The 23,678-nt window shown below is 50.1% G+C and overlaps 1 protein-coding gene across 2 annotated transcripts in view; it reads left to right on the top strand.

Moving 5' to 3' along the window:
* The first annotated feature begins 1,772 nt into the window (after positions 1-1,772).
* The window catches only part of Golm1 (golgi membrane protein 1), a 39,955-nt gene continuing 18,049 nt past the window's right edge, over positions 1,773-23,678 (top strand). Inside the window, exons 1-3 of one of the 2 annotated variants that reach the window (XM_057787018.1) lie at positions 1,773-1,860; positions 9,991-10,140; positions 11,065-11,244. In XM_057787018.1, the coding sequence (XP_057643001.1) occupies positions 10,012-10,140; positions 11,065-11,244 (309 nt within the window). In that variant the 5' untranslated portion in view covers positions 1,773-1,860; positions 9,991-10,011. The remainder of the gene's footprint in view (positions 1,861-9,990; positions 10,141-11,064; positions 11,245-23,678) is intronic. The other variant, XM_057787019.1, reaches the window with a different exon arrangement.

Here is a 23,678-nt window from a genome sequence, read left to right as displayed (position 1 = left end):
CCTGCACAGTGCCTAGCTAGCGGGAGGAACTTGCCACTCAGTCCCAGGGGCATTTCTCTCTGTCCTGCAACCGCACTGTGCCATCTTCAGTAACAGGGTCGTGAAGCTTAGTTCTGGCACGCAATCCACAGCAGTGGCAGTAATCTATCGTTTCGGTGTCCAGGAGCCCCTCAGAACACAGAACACCCCGGCAAGCCCTCCTCGGAAGGTGGTGCACCCAGGCAAGGTGATTGAGTTAATAACCTTATGGTTTCAGAGAGAAAGCTCCTCCACCCACACAGGTCTTGGTTTTCTAATTATGAATCTCTGGCAAGAGCGTCCTTATGCTCGTAGAGAGTCCTGTCTAGAAAAGTCATCTTAGTCACTGTTCCATTGCTGTGAAGAGACCCCATGACCAAGGCAACCTATGAAAGAAAGGATTTAACTGGGGACTTGCTTACTGTTTCAGAGGGTGAGTCCATGACCATCATGGTGGGGGAATGGCAGTGCAGCAGTAGCTGAGATCTGATGTCTTATCCACACACAGGAGGCAGAGGGTTGGGGAACCCAACCTGGCACGGGCTTGTAAAATCTCAAAGCCCATTGGCAGTGACAACCTACCCCAAAAAGGTCACACCTCCTAACCCTTCCTAAACAGTTCATCAACTGGGAAGCAAACATTCAAATAAATCAGCTTATGAGGGCCATTCTCATTCAGACAACCACAAGCAGTCTCTAGGGAAAAGGAAGTCAGGGTTGGAGGTACTGGTGAGGTCGTCCAGCAAGGCTCAGGTGTTTCAAGGACATGCTCTTGAACCAGCTTCTCTACCCAGACAGGAAGCCTGGGAAGCCTCGAGAGAGTCTTCTTCAACTGTTCTCAGCCCTAGCCATGTGTTGGGAGCAGTGAGACCCCAGATTCTGAATTTCTTGTAATCCCCTGATCTGAGTGCCTACCGCTGCTCTGAGCACGAGACCTTCAGGAGTTCCTGATGGCAGGAGAGTGGTTTCTGGTGGATTTGGCTGGGGCGTGGCTATCTCTATATAATCTGCCCCTGAACACAATAAAGGGGGCATTCTTGGGGAATTCAAGGATGACCCGTGTAGCATTCTCTCTGTGTGTGTTTGTGTATTTTAACCTCCAGCCCTTGCCCGAAGCTTGGGAACTGGGTGCCAGCGCACAGAGCGCAGACACAGGGGCGCGGTGCGCGGCAGCCACGTATTAAGAAACGGAGGCTCAAAAACGTACAAAAGAATCCCAGCACTCTGGAGGCAGAGGTAGGCAGATCTCTGTGAGCTCGAGGCCAACCTGGTCTACAAATCAAGTTCCAGGACAGCCAGGACTACACAGAGAAACCCGGGGGTGGGGGCAAAAAAAGAAAGAAAACAAAACAACCAACCAAAACAAAATGACGACAACAACAACAAAATCATGCAAATGATACCAGTGTTCAAAGTCAGAACTCAGAACCGTGCACCCCAATAACTGGTAAATGCTGCCAGAGTTAAGAATTCTGAGGCAGAGGTAGGAGGGGCTCCAGGAGTTCGAGGCCAGCATGGTCCACCCAGCGAGCTCCAGGTCAGCCTGGACTGCACAGTGAGACCTCTCCTGAAAGACAAAATCCTGCTTCGCGGCTACCCCGGAGGTTACCCGTTTGCGGTGTTGGGGGGCTGGAGGCGATTGTTCTGGAGGATTGAGCGCACCGGCACTCGCACAGGGCGGGGAGCAGGCGGAGGAGGGCGGCGCCGCGGGGCTGGGGCCTGGGCTGCCGCTCGGCCGGAAGTGCCCGCCCGCCGGGGGCGCCTCGGCGGAAAACGCGCTCGCTCGCTCCCTCGCTTCCTCGCTCGCACGGCGCCGGGACCAGGCATCCCGCAGCCCCGTAGGTGAGCGCCGCGCCTCTCCCGCTGGATGCAACGTGGGCCGCCCTGCTCGCACCCTCTCCGCTCCCGCCTCATCCTCCTCCGCTCTGGGTCACCTCCCCCTTCGCCTCCCTCTTATGTCTCTCCTTCCTTCTCTCTCTCTGTCCTCCTCCGGTCTTTCCTCTCCTTAGTTTCCCCCTTCTTCCCCAGCAAACCCTGCTAGTGGCCCCCGAGGCCCCCGGGTCGCCAGGCACAGGCAGCTACAGCCGGTTACCTGGGATGCTCCTTGCCGGGCTGGAACTACCGAACTACTTTTGCTCTGTTCTAGAAGCGCTCGCTGGGTTGTTTTTTTTTTTTTTTTTTTGGTTTTTTGAGACAGGGTTTCTCTGTGGTTTTGGAGCCTGTCCTGGAACTAGCTCTTGTAGACCAGGCTGGTCTCGAACTCACAAAGATCCGCCTGCCTCTGCCTCCCAAGTGCTGGGATTAAAGGCGTGCGCCACCACCGCCCGGCCCGCTGGGGTTTTGATACGCTTTCTACGCTGTATTTTAAAATGTTGGCAATTACTTTAAAGATGTAAGACAAGATTGGGAAACAACGCCAGTTTTGATGAGTTCTTTCTAGCATTTTTAGAGTGGTGAGTTTGGGGAAGTCACTACGGGCTAGCCGTTTCCAGGTGTCGCATTCGAAGTGTGTGTGTGTTAAACTTTCAAGGTTTCAAGCTTTCTTTGTCTGGTTAGGGGGTCTCAGCCCCCCTCCCCCCTTTTCCATACTGAGGAAGGTTCTTTAGAAGCGGAGTAAAATGCACGCGTTTTATGAACTGTTTGTTCAGCAGTGATGGAATGAGTGACCGTGACTGAATGAATGGCGGTCAGCTTGGGTCAGATTTGACAGTTGTGTTTCTGAAGGTGAGGGCTGGGGCCTGGGAAGCCACCAGCGGTACTGTTGGGTCTGAGTTAGCACACTGCAACTCCTGACTTAGAGAGCTGGTCCCCTCACTACTGGCAGGAATCATTTTCCCTGCAAACAGAAAACGGTAGCCAGTTGGCTGTAGACGATCTTGTCAGGGTGGACCCACCTGAAAGTGTTAGTGAATGATAAGTTGAAGTCTTAAAACACGGAAAGAAATTATGTTGGTTTTCAGGCCTTAATTCTTCCTCTTGGGGAATGATTTTTATTTTGCACATTTAAATGAATGAGTTTTGTACAAAAATAACAGAAATGTTGCTTGCAGAGAGCCTGTGTGGGGGGGGGGTCGGGGTGTGATGGGACCCTGTGACCTGTTCTGGCTGTTAGGCCTTGAAGTCCATCTGCTTTGTAATTATTGGTGACTCTCAGCTGGTGATTGGTTGGGGATGGGAAGGGTTTACATTTGTTTTTTAGGCCTAGGGCACAAAGAGTGTGAGCTCTTTTGTTATGTTTCCATGGCCACCTCAGCAGGGAAGGCCTGCAGTGTCCTGTGAAAGACAGGACCTGGGAACAAGGCCTGTGAGGGGCGGTTTGGAGGGCTGGGAAAAGGAGTTTGCTGGAAGCAGGGGCCTGAGGAGCAGCCCCTGGGAATCCTGGGGTGCTGAGGGGAAAGGAAGCCCGTGAGTCCTATGTTTTACCCTCAAATTTCTTTACATGGTTGTCATTTTTTTCTTTAAAAAAAATTAAAGATTCCTTTACTTTAGGACCTAACATGAAAAATAACACCTGTAGTCTCTCTTTTTTTTTAAAGCATTTCTTATTTGGGAAAGGGAAAAAATAAGGTAGGAGGTGTGACCTTCAGATGCCTTTCCTCTCCTGCTGGGGAAATGGCTAGGGGTGTGTGTACAAAAGTGTCAGTGCCGGACTACATTCCCAGCTGGGTAGACAGGACAGAGGCCCCTGGTGTGGTCGACCAGGGCCCAGGGGACTCCGTGAAAGGCCCTGGCTCAAACAGCGAAATAGAGATCCGTAGAGGAAGATGCTGGACGTGGAGGGGCATCCTCCCTCATGTGTGTGTACACCAACATATAAACACGCGTGCACACCAACATATGAACATGTGCGCACATTGACATATAAACATACGTGCACACCAACATATAAACATGCATGGCTCGCGCACACCCAGGCTTTAGCTTCAATCTTAGAAACGTCAAGAGGTATTAAACACTAAAATTTCTTTGACAGTTTCACACCTGAAAACCTTCTCACAATGTCCCAGGCCAGTTTGCTTTCCAGGCTTTTGAAGTGTGATTATTTGGGGAGAGACTTGGCTTGAAGTTTCAGGTGTTCCCGATTCTCCAGAGCAACTCTCTCGGGCTTCGCCAGGTGTTGCTTTAACAGGACGCAGCCTGACCGACATCTGAGCGCCTGGCACAGATGCACACGTAAAGACAGTTACACGAGACGGCAGCTTATGCCACAGTCTGATCGTTTTCCTCTCCAAAACCGGCTCCCCTGTATGTGTTTCTACTTCTCTGTAGATAAATATGCATGTGCTGATTGTCCTCACAGTATTTCTGAAGACTCAGGTTTTATTTTAGCTGCGGTTGCTGTAATGTCGGTGGAGAACCGTGCTTCAATTTTTTCACTTAATTCAGGATCCATTTCCTGTCCGGTCTGCTTCTGTCCTGAGGGCTTTGACTTTGTGTGTGGCTCACCTGCAGAGCCTGTACCTTACCTGACCTATCTTTGTGTTGCTCGTGTTTCACTTGTGCCTCTCACGCCATCCTAAGTGCTTGCTATTCCTGTAAGGTTTCCTGTAGCTAAAATCCGCCCACGTACCCACTGTGTACAGGCCAGCTAGATAGTTGGAAAGGTGGCAGGGACGTGTCTGTGGGAGAACATAGATTTGTGCTCCCACGTGTCCGAATACTGTCAGTGTTTTACGATCTCGTAACCCAGCTGGTGAGAATCAATGAAGTACGACCTCTTCGTGTCCACTGTATGCAGATGTAATGCTATGCTCATGAAATGCTGGTCTTCTGCTTAGACTGTTCTCACGTCTGAGCCCCAGGAGGCCAGGCTAGCACTCTCTGCTTTCTGTAGTTCCGTGGTTAAACATTTTCTTGAAGGTGACTGGTTTCCTTGATATTCTCTTTAGGTTTCTTAACCGCCTCAGGCAACAGTCTCCAGGTGAGCTGGTTAGTTTGGGTTTTGTTTTGTTTTTAATCAGTTTGGTACAAGCTAGGGTCATCTGGGGAGAGGGAACCTCAACTGAAGATTTGCCTCCATCAGACTGGCCTGTGGGCATGTCCTTGGTGCATTTGCTTGATTAAAGATTGTTGTAGGAAGGCCACGCCCACTGTGGACGGGGATGGGGGAGGGTGGGTGGGTGGGGTGTGTCATCCCTGGGCAAACTACGGAGAGCCAACAGAGAGCAGCATTCTCTCATGGTCTCTACATCAGTTCCTGCCCTGAGTTTTTGCCCTGACATCCCTCTGTGATGTGGGAACTGTATGAGTCAAACCTTTTCCTCCCCAGGCTGTTTTTGGTTGTGGTAGAAACCAAACCAGGACACAGGGTCAACCCTACAGAGTGGCCTGCAAGTTACCTGACTCGGATGGCAGAATCTTCCCTGTGGCTCTTTGGAGACCTTCCCCTACTACCTTGTTCTTCTGGTGGTGGTACCCAGCGCAAGGCACCCTTGTGGAGGGGACTGGCGATTCCACTTCCTGGTGCGCATGTGGCATAATGACTGCATTAAACAGGAAGGTGTGGCATGCCCCGAGATGCAGCTCTCAGTCTGGCCAGAATTTTATCTCTTTCTTACATCGTACTTCTTTTCACCATTTTCCTCTTGTAGAAAAACAAAATCAGAGCAGTGGGGGAACAGTCCTACAGCGTGTTGGTGTCCTGACTTTTGTGCATCTCCCGTGTATGGGACAGGAAACCATATTCAGGCCCTGGATGTCCTTAAGGTGTTTTCGTTTTCCAGCAAAACCAGAAACATACTCTACTGCCTGTTCTGTAACCCTTGCACTCTACAATTTGTATGCTTGGTTTTGTTTTCTAGGTTAACACTATGATTTTCCCCTTGCTGGTGATTCTTCTCTGCACAGTACTGGCCAGGGCTGTAGTCCTTGGGAAACTCAATTTGGGAGGCTGAGACTTCAAGATGGGTCGTTGGCTGTTTCCAGTTTTAAAATATTGTCTTGCTGACTTCTTAGCGGTGGCAGTTTATTACTCTAGTCAAATGATTGATGGGTCTGATGTTCCTGGCAGCAGAACTGGAGACCTGGTGTTTTCTGCTTCTCTCTGCTGCTGGTATTGAGGCAGCAGACAGGTTATTCCTTACCTCGCCCCCTCACTCACTCCCCCCACATCACTTTTGCCAGGTCCTGCAGAGACAGGGCTGCTCTGGGCACATTCTGATGGACGTGTTAGCCTTGCCTACGCTTGTGCAGGGAATTTGATAAATGCAGAGACCAGCTTTAGACGAGGAAGCTGCTTTAGACAGAGCCATGACATGTTACTCTTCCGTAAGAAGTGAATGGGAAGGCTGCATACATGGGTTAGCACTGCGGGTGTTGTGAGCTGTTCTGTTCCCTGGAGGACTTAGCCTTAGCACTGCGGGTGTTGTGAGCTGTTCTGTTCCCTGGAGGACTTAGCCTTAGCACTGCTGGTGTTGTGAGCAGTCTGCTCCCTGGGGAACTTAGCGTTAGCACTGTCAGGATGCTGGCCCTAAGGATGACTGTATGGCACAGTAGTGTTATCTACCTTGCTGGTAGTGTTATCTACACAGGGCAGGAAAATCATTACTGTGCTGGCTGAAACTTTCCTATGCGCACCGGGTGGGGCTGCTTCGTCAGAGTCTTGCTGTGGAGCTCAGGCTAGCCTGGAGATTGCCCTCCTGCCTCATCCTCCTGAGAGCTGGGGTGCCAGGCATGACCCACCCACCGAGTCCTTTTTTCACTTTTCACTTTCTAGAAACAATATAGATGTCCAGAATTGGAGGGACCGCGGTTTACTGTTGCGGTTTATCGCTGGGTGTGAAGAGCGGACCGCAGCCTTTGGACTTCCTGGTGACTTTATGAAGGAAGTTAGCCAGACTTGGTGGACATGACCTTACATCTCTATTAGAGGAAGTTTGTTGCTGTTTAAAGATTGTTAATGTTTAAACTCTACAATGGTCCTATTCAGAGGTCTCCGATTTAACCATTCCCTTCCGTCTTATGCTCGGGAAACTGCTAAGAGGATGGCCGTATCAGTCAAGCTGTGTTTACAGGCAATGCCAGCTGCGGACTGGGTTTGCTGATCTCTGACTTAGAAGCAGTTTGAGCCAAGACTGTTTTTACACTCAGAAGCAGCGTGGTGGTCCCAGCCTTCGAAGACCTTGCTGCTGCCGTGCAGGGTGTGATGTCCTCATCAGGGTGATTTTTGAACTTGCTGCTTTGCAGCTTGCTGTCCGGGTTTAGGTGGAGCCCAGCCTGTGGTTAGGGATAAGAGGTGTGGCCCCAGCCCTATTTGCAGAAGCTGTGTTATTTCTGCTTCAGTGACTTCGTGCCTCAGGCAGGTTTCTGTTCTTGTGAGAACACTGTGGCCCAAAGAAACCTGGGGAAGAAAGGGATTATTTGACTTTCGGGTTCCAGTTCATCCTTGGAGGAAGCCACGGCACAGGAACTGAGGCAGAGACCATGTTGGGATACCCTTTACTGGCTTGCTTTCCATGACTTGGTCAGTTTGCTTTTTGATACAACCCAGGACCGCTTGCCCAGAGGTGGTACTGCGCACAGTGATCTGGGCCCTCCCACTTCGATTCCTAACCAAGAAAATGCACCTCAGCCTTGCCCACCGACCAGTCTGGAGGAGGCCGTTCTCTCAGTTGGCTCCTACTCCCAGATGACCAGAACTGTGCCAAGCTGACTAAAACCCTGACTGTCAGGCCAGCATGGCTATCCAGGTTCCTCTCATCTGTTGTTCAAATGTATTTGGCTTATTATTAAAAATGTGTGCAAAAGAATTTTTTTTGAGACTAGATTTCTTTGTGTATCCCTGACTGTCCTGGAACTAGCTCTGTAGACCAGGCTGGCCTTGAACACAGAGATCCGCCTGCCTCTGCCTCCTTAGTGCTGGGATTAAAGATGTGCACCACCACCTGGCCTAAAAATGGAAAGTTTTTAAAATGGGAAATACTTAAAGTGTTGGATGCACCAGTGTCCCTCTTTCCTCCCTCCCTCCCTCCCTCCCTCCCTCCCTCCCTCCCTCCCTCCCTCCCTCCCTCCCTCCCTCCCTTCTTCCTTCCCTCCCTCCCTCAGCCAGGTGTGGTGTCATACACCTTTAATCCCAGCACTTGTGAGACAAAGGCAGTTGTATCTCTTTGAGTTCAAGCCTGGCCTACATAGTGAGTTCCAGGACAGCTAGCGCTACACAGAGAGACCCTGTCCAAACAAACAACAACCAAACACCTTTAACGAAGGCCTCTATTCCCATCATCCACACTTGGTGCCGAGATTCTAACCCAGGGCCTTGTTCGCGCTAAACACAGGCTGCCATGAGCCACATCCTCAGGATCTTTTCTGCTTTCTAAAACAAGGGAAAAAATTAGGCATAGAATAGTGGCTGCTGATGCCTGCAATCCCAGCACTCGGGGGCTGGAACAGGAGGATCACTAAGGGTTCAAAGTCAGCCTGAGCTACAGAGTAAGACCCTGTCTTAGACAAAATTATCTTTTAAGCAAATATTAACTTAAGTTAAAACTTTAAAACACAGTAAAGCCATGAGAATCCACAGATTTTCCCATGGCTTTCCTGATTCATGGAGCCATTTACCCCTCTGGTGACACATGTCCGTCATCCCAGCAGGTGGGAGAGTGGGATAGCAGGCCAGATAGTTCAAGGCTAGCCTGGTCTACACCACAGAACTGTTCTCCTAACCCCACCACCAAAGACATAGACTTTCAACACAGAAACAAACAGTTCTTATGTTCACTGCAGGGAGGTCTGGAGCGGGAGGTTTGCAGAGTTTAGACGGTTTAGATTTTATAGTCTAAAGTGGGTCAAGGAAAGGTGAGAATCCTGCCTGCAGTCCTCATCCATCATGGCCACTCAGCCTGCTGGCCTTGCCGGTCACTCAGTCACTGCGCTGGCTGCTGGCCCTGTCGGTCGCTCAGTCACTCAGCTCGCTGCTGGCCCTGCCGGTCAGCCTTGCCTCTCCCCCTCCATGTAGCTGCTTCCCCACCTGAGACCCTTGTTCCCAGCAGCACGCTGGGTCATCCCTGGCTTTGCAGTTAGCATGTCTTCCCTGGCAGTCATGCTCTAGACCACAGTGAGGAGTCCCTTTCTCTTGGAGTTGTTGGCTAGACAGTGCTGCGGTCACACTCACAAGCCACCCACTGGTGATGTCTATCAGCTCTGCCTCAGTGGACAGTGGACCCAAAGGAGAACAGCCAGTAGAGGAATGGGTACAGGAGACAGCAGACTTGGGGTCTGTCACTGGCCGTCCCCTTTGGACGAGCCACTCCTGTGTCACCGTAACCAATTCTCTGGATGGAAGCCATGGATCTGCTTAAGGAAAGGTGTATCTTGGCTCCTGGTTTCATGGGGATTTCAGGCTCATGGTTCCCACCTCATCTCAGCCCGACTGCACATCTGACTCCCATCCCTGCTCCTGGGAGGGACAAGTCCTCTCTGCTTCCTGTTGAGCGGTGACATTGCGCATGGCGTAACTTGGAACAGTTCACACTCACTTCTAGCATGGTGTTTGTGCTTTGCTTCTGGAGGCTTTATTGGGGTGACAGATATGATGTGGGGGAACATGACCAAAGCTTCCCCCACTCTCTGGATAGCCTGAAGATGTCAGATTTCTCACAGATGTGGACACAGGGTTTGCTATTCCTGTTCGCAAATGCAAGCAATCTCAGGTCATACTGGACATTGAGGGCTGCGCTGCACCCATTATACAGATGAGCAATTCAGGGTTCAAGAGGTACGGTGCCATGCTGAGGACTCCAGCTTGTTTTGCCTGGGTCCCTGAATGGTGCCAATCCACGAGCCTCAGCCCGGAGCCCTGGTCTCACCATTCGGGCATGCAGACCTGTGACTGTGGGCACTGGTACATGTTCTGCATGAAAAGGGCCCGTGTGTCACGGAGTACGAGAGTCAGTGCTCCCTCATGGTTGCCTGCCTGTGGTCTGCTTTGGGGAAAGTTGTCTTACTGTGGAAACTTAATGTGTTTTTATTTGGCAGATCCTCAGCCCTGGTTTTAAGATGATGGGATTGGGAAATGGGCGTCGCAGCATGAAGTCTCCGCCCCTTATCATGGCTGCCCTGGTGGCCTGCGTCATTGTGCTGGGCTTCAACTACTGGCTCGCGAGCTCCAGAAGCATGGAACTCCAGGTATGGTGTCTATTTAGAATGCATGGAAGCCGTGTAATGTTTAAAGTCGCTGGGTGACAGCACCACGGGCTCCCTGTTCATTGTCAGTCAATTCCTTGGTTCCTGTAGCCCACACTAATGGTATTTTAGGTCCCAACCCCCTCCCCAGCCCAGGACTGCTTACTCCCTGACAGTTGAGTTACATACAGTTCACACCTCATTCTGCACTCTGAGACTGTTGAGTTACAGTTCACACCACATTCTGTAAGATGGGTCCGTAGGCAGGCCTGTGGGCATTTCCTAATTAGTGGTTGATGTGGGTGAGACGTCCCAGTGTGCGGTGATACGCATGTTGGTAGGAGAGAGGAGTCCCGGGGCAGGTAGACCAAAGTTGTGCAGCGAGAAAGCAGCCAGACAAGCCAAGAGGAGCAAACCAGTAAGCAACACTCCTATGGTCTCTGCTTCAGTTCCCGCCTTCCCTCAGCGATGGACTGTGATTGGGACATGTTAGCCAATAGACCATGTCCTCCCCAGGGTGCCTGTGGTCATGTCTGTTTGTCATAGCAACAGAAACCTACCTAAGACACATATTAAACAATGACAAAGTGTCTCCTTGACAGACTTGAGAGCTCCTCTGAGGCCTCCTGTCCTCTAGGACATGCGTGTTGCTTTTGCTCTGCCCTGTCTAGTCCTGCAGAGGGTAGGCTCAACCTTCCCCTAGATGCATTGGTGATTGGCTGCCTCTGGCAAGTGTCTCATTAAAGTATTTTAGCAAGTCCGTCCCCACTCCGCCCCCACCTTGTGTCCTCTGGGTACAGCTTCCACACAGCCTTTCCCTTGCTCTGGTCATCGTTGGGCTCCAAGCTTTGGTACTGTGAGGCCTTTGCTGAGGGAGCTGGCAGTATCTCGGTGACATGGACCTTCGGTCCTGTGGTTTCCTCGTAGACACGCATCGTGGAGCTGGAAGGCCGGGTGCGCCGGGCCGCCGCAGAGAGGGGTGCTGTGGAGCTGAAGAAGAACGAGTTCCAGGGCGAACTTCAGAAGCAGCGGGAGCAGCTCGACAGGATCCAGTCCAGCCACAGCTTCCAGATGGAGAACGTTCACAGGCTGCACCAGGACGAGAAGGCAAGGCCGCTGTCCCCACTGCCCTCTTCTGAGTGACACTTAGCTGACCATGAGGCCGTGTTCCCGGTGGGGTTGAGCTCGCTCGCTGGTGCAGCTGTCAGCCGTGGGGGAGTGAGCAGAGCAAGGTGGGGTGGAATCTCCTCCTGCTGGCGTTCGCCCCTTTTTCTCCAGGCCGTGTCAAATACTTGTCATAGACAGATATTTTTTGTCTTCAGGCATCTCATACACAGATTAGAGACATCCTAGAAACCAAGGAGAGGATACTGAACATGCATGTCAAGAATTAGTCTCCATAAGATCTAAAAATTAGCATCAGTCCAGAAAACAAAAATCCAGTGCCCTCAAAGATTTCTGAATGGAAGGAGAGAAAACAAAAAGCTCTACAGGGAGAGACAAATGCAAGTTAAATATGAGATATACTTTTAGGCAAACAAAACAAAACCGAGAACATCACACAGGGAAGCATTGCTCTCTAACCCCGTCAGCAAAAGGGGATCGGCGCATGGGCTGCCAGCCGCACTTTAGTGCAGCTGAACAAATGCCTCCTGTTCATTGACCTCCTAAGCCTGCTTGGTTTTTCTGAGGGTTATGTGACTAAACTGTTTATTCACATCAAAGACAGTGGACAGCATTAGTGTCTTCCAAACCAAAGTACACCAAAGCCATGGCCACTTGGGGTCTCTCCCTCCCTGGCCGTGGCTGCTTGGTTGAAAGAAAGGAGGTGAGTGTGAGGGCTGTGGTCTCAGGTCCCTGTGACAAATGCCCCAGAGAAACAGCTTCATGGAGGGAGGGGTCTGTGCAGGGAGGGAGGGGTCTGTACAGGAAGGGAGGGGTCTGTGCAGGGAGGGAGGGGTTTGTGCAGGGAGGGCTCTGCTGCTCCCCTGGTCGTGCTTAAGGTGTGATAGCTGCTCAGTCAGTAGCAGGAAGCAGGCCTTGCCTCCTTTCCGATTAATTACACCCCAGCCCCAGCCTGTGGCAGGGTGTACTCACATCCAGTATGGTGGTCCCCTTTTAGTCAGTTTCCATAGAAACAAACCACACCCCCATCTACCCTCTACAACCCACACCAGTCTAGGCATCCCTCAATCTAATCACCTCTAGAGTCAGGTTCCACAGGCTTCTCCTGCTCCCCTCATAGTAGCGGGGATTGAATCCAGGCCCTCTCATCTGCTCCCTGCTCCATTTTTTTTTTTTTAAATGTTTTTAAGTTTTGGAATAGGTCCCAGTAAGTTTCCCAGGCTAGCCTTGACCTGGCTCTAGTCCAGGCTGACCTTGACCTGACTATGTAGCCCAGGCTGGCCTTGAACTCTGTGCTTTTGCCTCAGCATCCTTAGCATTTGTTCCTGCTTTTGTTGCAGATGTCACCAGGGTGAGATCTAGACCCTGGATGGCTCCAAGGGCCAGCTTCCTCTTGGCTTCCAGCTATATTCTTCCTTTACTGGCGGGGTGAGAAAGTCACTTATGTGACTGGATGGTGGGGACCTGCAGGTGGTGTGGCTGTCTGCCTGTTCCCCCCACCCCCAGACACTCACAACCCCTTCTTGTCTGTGCTTCTGGAGACTGTGACAAGCCAGCTGACTGTGTGACAGGGATGAAGTTCTTCTTCCATGGCCAAATGCCTGCTCCTTCTGAGGTGACCGGACCCAGCTCCCAGTCCAGTTCCTCAGTGTCTCTTCATGGGTCTTCTGAGGGAGTCTTGCTAAGGCGCAACGCCCAGCGGTGGGGTTTTCTCAATGGTGGTTATGTTGTCTGTCCATCCTCTACAGCACAGTAGCCACTAGCCACGTGAGGCTGTCGAATGGCTGAATGGATTTAATTTTAAGTAACAGAAATAATATTGTCAAACACCGTCAGTGGTTGTCCTGGCAGACATAAGTGTGGGTGATTGGTAAAGAAGTTGATTTGGGCTTAGGCTTTGGGGGTCATGTTCCATAAACAAACAAGCAGACTCACGAGGTCTCAGGAGGTTCTTAGCTTTTCGTCCTTGCTCTTTGAGGGTCGCACATATGCATAGGGCTGGGCACCCCAATTCTAACAATGTGATATCTGAAATGTGCCACAGTCTGAGACGTTTTCAGTGCCTGACTCAAACAGGTGTGGACTTGGGCACATTTCCAATGTCTTGTTTCAGATGAGGTGTGCTGAACAAGTTAAGTTTGTGTAGATGTAGATACTAAAATCTGAGAAGTTTTGGTCCTGACATACGAGTGGTCCCAAGCGTTTCCCCTGCAGGAGAGAGTCACGGAAGGTGAGATCACCCTTGGCCGGTGCCTGTTCCCCTGAGAGTCTCATGCTTGTTGGTCAGCTGCTAGGGTCAGTTCATCAAGCCGCTGCTGTTTGTACCTCACCGTGGGGTTTGAACTTAGCCCGAGAACTCATGGGAAAAGACTTAAAGCAAGGCAGTGCGTGCTGTCTCAGACTGCCTAGGGCTCAAAGACTATATAATTGTTAGAGGATTGCCCACAAGTTCCTGCGCCCCCATGTTTTGTCTGGTCCCTAGGTCACTGTGCCACGGCTGCTGATCCAGAGACTGCAAACTGAGATCATGTGTTTTGTGGCATCAAGGCTAAAAAGGAGATAAACAGATGCTCTCTTTTTAGCCTTTTGAATTTTCCTAAGTGAATGGTTTTGTTTGTCTTTTAGTTTTTGAGACAGGGTTTCTCTGTGTAGCCCTGTCTGTCCTAGAACTCGTTGGATAGACCTGGCTAGCCTTGAACTCAGAGATCCGCCTGCCTCTGCCTCCTGAGTGCTGGGATCAAAGGTGTGCCCCTGCTACCATGCCCAGCTAGTGAAGGCCAGGGTGACTAGTGAATGATTCCTAACAAGGTTGAACTAAACTATTTTTAAAAGATTTACTTAGTATATGTGTATGAGTGTTTTTCCTACACGGAAATGCTACAGGTATGTGCCTGGTATCTACAGAAGCCAAAAGAGGGCCCTAGATCCTCTGGAGCTGGAGTTCTAGATGGTTGTGAGGTGCTGCATTTGCCGGACGCCGGACCCAGGCCCTCTCCTCTGCTTTTCATTGCTGAGCTTTCTGTTAACCCCTGAACTAGACTCTATTTATTCAAACTTGCTGGCATTGGTGGAAGCTGCACCAGGTTAGACCTTACTGCTCGTCCTTACATCTCCCACCAAGGTTGATGCCTTGCCTAGAATTCAAATGAGGGTGGGGCTTGGGGTCCTTGAGCAAATATGAGGTACCAACCCCTCCAGAAGCCTAACAGGACCCAACTGTAATCTCCACCCACATTTTATACGTTTGGAGACAGGATCTTTGCATCCCAGGCCACCCGAGAACTCCCTGTCCTCCTGCCTCTGCTTCCCAAATGGTGGGATTACAGGTTGTTAACTGCGCTGCCCCCCCCCCCCAGCAAAGATGAGATCATCCGCATGATTTTTGAGCCAAATTTGAATCGAGCTTTATTAACTACTGATCAGGATGATGGGCACTGGCCAGGTCCATACCAGGAATTCCCACTGAATGGCTGTGAATTACTTGTGTCCCTTGCTTATAAAGGCAAAACCCACAAGGCTACACACACTTCCTCCCTTTGTCCAATTGGGGGCAAGCATACATCCTGATGTACCTCCTGCCTGTGTGTGATCAAGCCCATCCCATGCAATTAGCAAACAACCTTGTTTGCAGAGTGGAAACACGGCTTGTTACCATACGTGAACAACAGCCTCCAGCATTCCCGGAAGTATCTGTCCTTGCGCAAGGGGGGTTTTTAGGTTAGAGGCATTTTTGTTTTCTAGATCTCTTAAGCACAGGAGTTTAAACTTAAAACATACCTGTAGCCTTCACAAGGCACCCAGATACTACTTGAGGATCATAATAAATTATAAAATTGGGTTTTATAATTTATTCTTCGTCTCTGCATTCTCCCCTGCATCTGTGAACTTTAACGGTTAACCTTCTAGCTTACATTGCTGAACTTTCTCACACCCAAAAGTAAGGTTTTTTATGTTCGTTTTTTCAGGTATTTGCTCAGATCCTCTCTCATTCTTCTTGTAGTTTGTTTTCCTTTGAGGTCCTTGTTGAATTCATAGCTAGTCATTCCTTAAAGTGGCCACACCCTCCTCAGTAAAGTAGCCTTCCTTGCTTCTAGTTGTCTCTGTGATCGATGGTTGCAATGAGCTGCTCTGCCCTGCTTCCTGGGCTCTTGGAGTTTGAACCTTGTACTTTTCCAGGTACAGTCTGGGTCTCATTATAGAGCTATGACAGGAATTTAGTACATTCTGCCCGCACTCAGAAAGTGAAAAATAACTGAGTGTTGTTATACGTGTTATTTTTTTTTTTTTTTTAATGAAAGAAACGGGTGCGTATGTAAGTGTTTGTGCTGGCTCCCACGGTGAACTTTGTCCTTGTACATTATGGCTAAAGGGCTAAAGGGAGCCCTAAAGTTCCCGCCTTTCACCCCTCCTTTCAGGACTCAATTAAAGACGTCATGAGAAGCTAAAGGGGGGCTAAAATCTGAGGTAAAGAAGTCTCCTCACAATGGGATCCGTCTGTCCATGTTTCTTTATTCTCTCCTCTTCCAATCCTTATTCTCCTTTCTCTCTTCTCTCTTCTGCGTTTTACAAACATTCACTCACACATTTCCTTCAAACCAGCACAACCCCAACCCTGGCAGGTTCTAGGGCCAGAATTATTGTCTCATAAAAAAAAAATCAGATAAGGGTTTTCACACACACACACACACACACACAGAGAGAGAGAGAGAGAGAGAGAGAGAGAGAGAGAGAGAGAGAGAGAGAGAGAGAGAGAGATATCTATGATTGTCAGCTCAAAGATGGAAGTGGTTAGTGCAGTTCAGTGAACTCCTTAGTAGAAAAAATTGGTTAAGAAAGGAATTAAATCATGAGGAGTTCTAGAGGGGGGGTTAGTGTGCTACACTGCATTTCTAGGTGGTTAGTAAGAGCTAAAATGTTCATTTTCAGCGTGCTGCTTTTTCCCTCTCTCAGCATGCATTGAACCAGGTAACCAGGCAATCTACGTAAACAGGGAGAAGTCATGGCGCTTGATCAGACGACTCGTACACCAGGCGCTGCAGTTTTTGTGGGTCTAGGCCTGGAGTTTTGCTCTAGGTGGTAGAAACAAAGAAGGGACCCAGGTCTCTAAATTATCAGTTCTGGGGTATCCTGTTATCAGTTGTTCTGGTTGTGGGGAAAAGCCAGAGGAGCAGCTCGGGCAAGCAGTAATTCTGTGTCCTTGAAGATCTGTGAATATTTTAAATGGGATGCTCTATGCCTGGACCCTAAGCTCTGACCTAGGAGAGAGGAACGGAGCGGCAGTAGGAAATTGTTTTCACAAAACAGTTCTGAACTGTGGGAACTAATTTCCAAATATATAACAGAGCGGGAGTTATGTTACAGTGAACGTTTACAGCAAAGGACAGCCACTAATTCACAAAACAATATTGCCAAAATTTCCTTGTATCTTGGTTTAACCTTTACCAGAGCCCTTGGTTCTGATAAGTCGCTCATGAAAAGATGGCTGAGCAATTACTGTATAATGTTGAGGCTTTTGTAGCAAAAGAGCCTGGGAGATTCAAGAAAAAATCTAGAAGCCAACCTGCTGGATTATATAGGAAACCTGTTTTTTTTTAGCTTTACTTTATTCTGTTTATATGAGTATCTTGGCTGTATGTGTATAGGTACACCACCCGCATGCCTGGTCTCTATACGGTCCGAAGGCGTCAGATCTCGCCCTGGAGTTTGGATGATTGCAAGGTACTGTGTGGGTGCTGGGAATAGAACCCCAGGTCCTCTGTGAGAGCAGCGAGCGCTCTTAACGGTGGAGCCCGCTCTCCGGCCCCATGACACTTATTTTGATGTGCTGTCACATCGCTCCCAGAGTGATCTCATTGTCACCATTTGCTTCAACACCTCCACATCTCAGCTGGTCCTTAGTTTCTGTCAATCATCTCTCTCTCTCTCCTCGATGTTTTCCCCTAAGCAGAGCTGAGTGCCTGACCATAAGTTCTTTGTGATGTCTGCTGGTAACTTCACAGAAGCCCAAGTGTTTGGTTACTGCGAGAACAGAAGCCCATGCTGCACACTGTGACCTGCCGAGTGCCTCCAGTGTGACTTTGGCCCTGTGTTTTAGCTGACAGATTTGGTGGTATGTTGGAGCTAATGTGTGTAATGGCAGGTGTTGTTGGCAGCCTTGTCTAATCATCCCTCCCAGGAATAATCTTTCCTACGTTGCTGTCACTCACGTAGAAAGAGAGGAGAGTAGACTGGAAATAAGATGGAGTCTATTCCTTGGCAGGGCTTTGACCAACCAGTCGAGTTCCCTGCCATGAGAACCTGAGCCAAGTCTCAGAGACTTGAATTTGATCTTTTAAAGTACTGGTTAAATATCCCTTATCTAAAATGCTAAGACTAGAAGTTTCCAATTTGGTATTTTAAAATTACACACACACACACACACATAGGTTTTCTGTAATGAGATAATAGGTTTCTTAGCTGACACAGTAAGCCAGATCTTTTTCTTTTGAAAAAACAAAAGAATAAGTTTATTTGAGTAAACCAACTCCTGGGTGAGTTCTCCAGTCCCAGAGATAGGGGCAGAGAAGTCACACACCCAAACCAAAGCAGGAAGGGAGGTTATGTACCCTGTAGGTAAGGGGTGATGATGTGTCCCCCACAAGCTGGGGTTGTGCCCAAGTATGGTCAAAACTGACTGCTTTAGGTGGGGTCTTGGGCTGCTGGAAACTTCATGGGAGGAGCTGCCATTGCCACCAAAAATGCAGAACTGGGATTTTTGGTGCCTTTTCATTGTTGAAGATTCTCTGAGGGGGCAGGATTTGGGGAGAGAGAGAAGAATGGAGCTTTTTCAGATCATGTAGGAGTGAGCTAGAGGCTCCAGCTGAACAAATATGCTTATATATTATATATTTTGTATAAATAAATACATATATATGTACAAAACACAATTTCCTGGTTGAATACCCCTAAACTAAAAATCTGAAGTCCCCTCCAAAACTCTTAATTTTTTGACCATTAGAGTTTTACAATTGGCATGATGGCAGCGTTAGTGTTCAGGCATTTGTACTGGCCTGCCCTTGGGGTCCTGACGGTGCTTCCTCAGCTGCAACCACTAAGAACACCAGCTGTGCACCTTCACTAAGTTCCCTTTCAAAAGGTGGGCCTTGCCCACCTCCTGTCTCTCTCTCCTTCTTGCTTCTCTGCCTGTCTCTCTCTGTTGCCCCCCACACACACACCTTTTTGACCTCCTCCTGCTGGCCAGGTGCCAGGAGCTCACACCCAGGAAGACGATTTTGTCTTTACCTGCTAGTTCTGCCATAACAAATGACCACAGAGTCGGTGACGTAAGCCCACCTGGAGTTTACCTTTCACGTTTGTCAAGGTCAGAAGTCTTAAAGTCACCAGGATCCTGTCCCTGTAGACGCCAGGGACAGCCTTCCGCCTGTCCTCAAGCTTCCAGAGATCCCCTGGGGACACATTTCTGCAGCTTACCCCCCCACCCTCACCCCAGAAATGCGGCCTTCTTCCTTCTGGCTTTCCACGTTTTTGCCTCTCTCTTGTGAATACCAGACACATGGGAGAGGGGCTTTCATTAGCTGTAGGAGTTCTGTGGGTACCCCCAGAGTGATAGGAAGTTTACAGGTGCATCTACCCCATTCACAGTATCTTGGGTGGCTGTGTCAACTGTCACTTCCTCCATACCCATTGTAAGCAGATTGGGGAGGCTGGCCAGCTGTCAAGGGAGGACTCTACACCTCTGCCTGTGTGAGCACTATCAAAGGATTTGATTGTAGTCATGTTTTTAAATGCTGTTCTTCCTTCTGCGCGTGCGTGTTCCTGTGTGTGCACATATGAGTGCACATGTTCACGTGGAGAACGGAGGTTAATGTCAGCCTCCCTCTCCCACTCACCACCTTATGCTTTGAGACAGGGTCTCTCACTGAGCTTGGGGCTCTTGGCCTTGGCTAGGCTAGCTGGTCAGCAGACCCCAGGTGCCCTCCTGTTTGTCTCCTGCGAGCTGGGATTGTAGGTCTGTGCTGCAGTGTGGCTTTTCATGTAGGCGCTGGGTGCCTGAGCTGAGGTCGGAATGCTTGCATGCTTGCCTAAGGTCCTTTTTTGTTTGAGCTTTGTTGTTGTTGTTTTAAAGATTTATTTATTTGCATGTATATATCTGTCTGTGAGGGTATGTGTACATGTGTGTGCAGAGTAGATGCCACTAGAGGCCTTCGGGTGTCCTCTTCTCTTGCTGTCCACTGATTATACCTTTGAGGCAGGGTCTTTTGTGTCCTGGGCTTGTGTTTTCTCAGTTAGGTTTGAGATAACAAGCTTGGCAGTTCTCCTGTCTTGCTAGCTGGGAGCAAGCACATGAGGAGCCTGGGTTCATCGTATAACTGCTGGGACTGCTACTCTGGTCCCTGAGATGGCACAGAAATCCTCTTACCTGCTAACAATCTTTCTAGTTCCATTTTTTTGGAAGCAGTCTGGCCTGAAACTTACTGTGTGGCTCAGGTTAGTCTCAAACTCACAGAATCCTCCTGCCTCAGATTCCCAGCTTGAAACATGTTTCTAAAGATTTAAGAGGCAGCCAGGCTTGAGGTTTTAATTGACAGAAATCTGTAACATTCATGTGTTGAGGCTCTGCATTGTCTCCCAAGGTTAGCTGAGTCCATTCTGTTACGTTCCTGTCAGAAGGCTAATTTGGGGTCCAGTGATCTTCTGTAGTCTTGGGTGCAGTCTTGGGTCTGGGGCAGGGCAAGAGGTGGAGATCCCGGTCTACTGAGTAGAACTGTCAGACAAATGTGGACCTTCTGCCATTCGCTCATGTGGCTTGCCAAACCTTAGTCAGAAATAGCTTCCCCGTCAGTGTCTGTCTGTGGCATCCTGGCAGCTGTGTCCGCCTTGACATTCGTCTTTGCTGCGTTTTGCCAAGTTTGTTAACTAGCTGGCCCAGGGCTGAAGAAAATTCTTAAGAGTGCATTTCTTTTGTGATGGAAATAGAGTTCCTGAGGGGAAACAAGGGAAAGAAAGGAGTGGAAGAAAAGATCTGAGCCTGATAGAAAGGAAGCCACAGAGGCCTGTGCATTGCTTTGTGCTCAGAGAAAGAAATGCCCATAGGCACAGCTGCTCGGGTTTGAGCCCAGCCTCATCAAAACAGAAGCACTGGGGGGAGGTAGGGGAAGACCTGGGCCTCTGGCAGGGAGACCCTCACTTTCAGCATGCTAAGGTGCACCGAGGTGCTGTCAATGCCCTGGTTCTCCCTGTGTGTGACACTGTTCCTGAGGGGACTGAAATGTCTACTCTCCCTAGATAGGGAACCAGAAACCAACCAAAACGCAGATGCCACCAGAGTCCATGCGGTAAACCGGTGAGTTTTACAATGTTGCTTACAGGAGCAGAACATGATTCAGACAGCTTTGCTTCTGCGGGGAACCACTCACCCGTGTGATGCTGGCATCACAACCTTACTGGTAATGAGTGTGGAAAGTGGAATTGAGTGTTCTGGTCTTGCTATTCAGGATCACATGTACCCAGAGAACACACTGACCTGGGCCCATAGTGTCCTCCAGCAGACAGCTGTGCACAGTCTGAGGGCGTCATACAGCTGTGCACGGTCTGAGGGCCAATGTGTCATATGGCGGTGCACAGTCTGAGGGCGTCATACAGCGGTGCACAGTCTGATGGCTGCTGAGTCATACAGCGGTGTACAGTCTGAGGGCGTCATACAGCTGTGCATGGTCTGAAGGCCACTGTCATACAGCTGTGCACGGTCTGAGGGTGTCATACAGGTGTTGCTTTCTCTACTTCACTTGGCAGAACCTGCTGGACTAGAAGCGGCTGTGGCAGGATGGTGGACTGTGGTGGCTGTCCTGACCAGAGGGTGGTGCTGCAGTGCAGGAGGAGGCCTGGGGTCCTTCCCAAGGGTGTGTTAAATCAGGAAAGCCCACTTGGCCTGGAGTTTAGACTATAGGGTTAAATAACAGGCCCCTGGGGGCTAGGTCAGGTGAGTGGGACAGAAAGGTGGTTGTGTGTTGTGTCCCCCCTGCCCCCCCACCCCCCCAATCAGGTCACTCTTGAAATGCCTGAAGTGTGAGAATAGATCCCAGAATGGGTGTGGCACGCCCTGGTCCTCCACTTGAGTTGTGGGCTGGGCCTTCCTGCTGAGGCCAGTTGTGAGGTGGGAGGATGTTGCTCTCCTTAAAGGCACGCGATGTCCTGGTAGGAGATGCTTTGGTTGTGTGGTGCAGCCAGCCTGTGTGCACTTGGCCTGCGGACGCCCTTTTGTCAGAAGCAGCCATGCTTTTCCGGCTCTTAGTCCCCCTCCCCCCACCTCACAAAATATCCACAGTCAGGCGGGAGACACCATCCGGCTCCTTGCTGTTCAGAACACTGGCTATATAGAGGTGCAGGAATCGGGTAGTCGTGAAGGCCAGAGGCTTTCATGTGGGGGGGTGGTTTTGCAGGCAGAGCTGCCCGAGGCCTACAGGCCTCCTGTGGAACTTCTTTGACTGCAGTCGTGGAAAAGGAGGGCAGGCTTTGCTGCATGTTCCGTGGTTTGGCTGTGGATTGCCGCGCTTAGGCGCCTGCACCATGGGGTTGGCCCCAGCTGGCAGCGCTATTTCGGGAGGCTGTAGAAACAGGTCGCTGGGGGCATCTGACCAGCCTGTTTCTTTCCAATCGAACCACTCCCTCCTGGAGGGAGCCAGAGTGTTCAGACACTGAGGTAGCTCACTGAGGAGGCTCGAACCACCATGAAACTTTCCCTCCAGAGGTTACACAGGCAAGAAGGAATTGTGGGGGAGTCTTTAATAGAGCGGCCTGCAAGGGGAGCTCCAAGGTGCAGGTTTCCTGAGTGCCGAGGTGAGTTTTCAGTGAGGAGCCTCGGAGTCAGCCATGCTCCTGTAGTAGCCCCTCACCCCCCAGTAAAACCCCATAGTTCACCAAGCTAGGCTTGTGTTATGTTGGAAGTATGCGGTTTGCTCACGACTCCCCAAGGAAAGGGCCTCGGGACTACCTTGTCCCTGCCTCCTGTGTCCGTCTGGTCACTGTGGTGTGAGCTCCTTCTCCATGATCCTTATCACAATGACCTGCCAGTGTCTTCTGAAACCCTGATCAATGTCACAGTGACAGAGAGCCCTACACAACTCACCGTGAAAGATCAAGTCAGAGTTCAACCTGAAGGTCAGGAAAGCAAAACAGCCATCCACTTGCTCTTACCTCCATCTCAATCTGAAAATGGTGATCCTGCCTCCAGGAATCTCAGAATGAGACTGTCTGAGAGCTGTCTCCTCCTGTTTTATATTCCTCTCTAGTTCTGGGACTAAAGGTGTGCACCACTACTGCCCGATTTCTATGATAAACTAGTGTGGCTACTGGGATTAGAGGTGTGTGTCACCACTGCCTGGTCTGTAAGGCTGATTGGTGCAGCTGTTTTACTCTCTGATCATCAGGCAAGCTTTCTTTTATTAAAATACAAATGGAATATCACTACACCCTCTCATAAAAGACAGACTGATGAGACAGAAACACACCCAGTTTCCAGGACAAGAGGACTTCAGGAGTGAAGTCTAAAGACCCCGGTGAATGGCCCTCTTCATGCTTGAACTTGGTGTTGATGTTCCTGAATCACTGTGTGGACGCATGGGGAGGCAGGGCATGCTCAGCTGCCGCCAAAGGAGACACTCAGGCTGTGGGCCAGCCACCTGGGCGTCTGCTGTTCTGAGGTCGGGCCCCTCTGCAGTGCGAGCTAGTGTGGCCCAGAGTATTTGTGGCCAGCTCTGATGTGGCAGACAGGGAAAGCTAGAGAAATTATTAGCTTCAGTGACTATTGTTGAGGAAAATGAGTCTGGTTCCTGTGTCTATGCCCCGGAGAGAGGAATCCCCATATCTGCTGAGTCCTGCGGGAGGAGGGGAGGGGAGAGAACTCTGCTGCAGAGACCTTCATCTCCCTTTCCTGTGCCTGCTTTCCCACAGCCCCATCCATAGCTGCTGAGCCCTGTTGATAGCTCCCAGCATTTCCTGGAGACACGTAGGAAGACATCCTGTGGGGAGGGGGCTTTGTTGTTTGTAGGTTTGGGAAACAGCCATGGGAGGTGAATAGGGTCTCACTATGTAGCCCTGGCTGCCCTAGACCTCTGAATAGACCTGCCTGGTCTCAGACTCCCAGACATTTGCCTGCCTCTGCTGGGATTAAAGTTATGCACCACAACATCCTACTTTAAGATTTAATTTTTATAAATGTGGCAGAGGGGTGTGTGTATATGTGTGTGTATATGTGTGTGTAAATGTGTGTGTAAATTGTGGGGAAATGCAAACAGGAAAGCACATCAGACTTCAGTATTGTCAGCCGTCTCTCTCTGCATGCAGCGCGCCTCTGCCCACAGTGTCTGGGGCTGCTTTACTCCATGAAGGGCTGAGATAACTGCAGTCCGTAAGACCGT

The sequence above is a fragment of the Chionomys nivalis genome, chromosome 13 (assembly GCF_950005125.1).
Source record: "Chionomys nivalis chromosome 13, mChiNiv1.1, whole genome shotgun sequence".
In the NCBI taxonomy this organism is placed as follows: domain Eukaryota; kingdom Metazoa; phylum Chordata; class Mammalia; order Rodentia; family Cricetidae; genus Chionomys; species Chionomys nivalis.
Note: the sequence above shows the minus strand (reverse complement) of the source record. Positions and strands in the feature narration are given on the sequence as shown.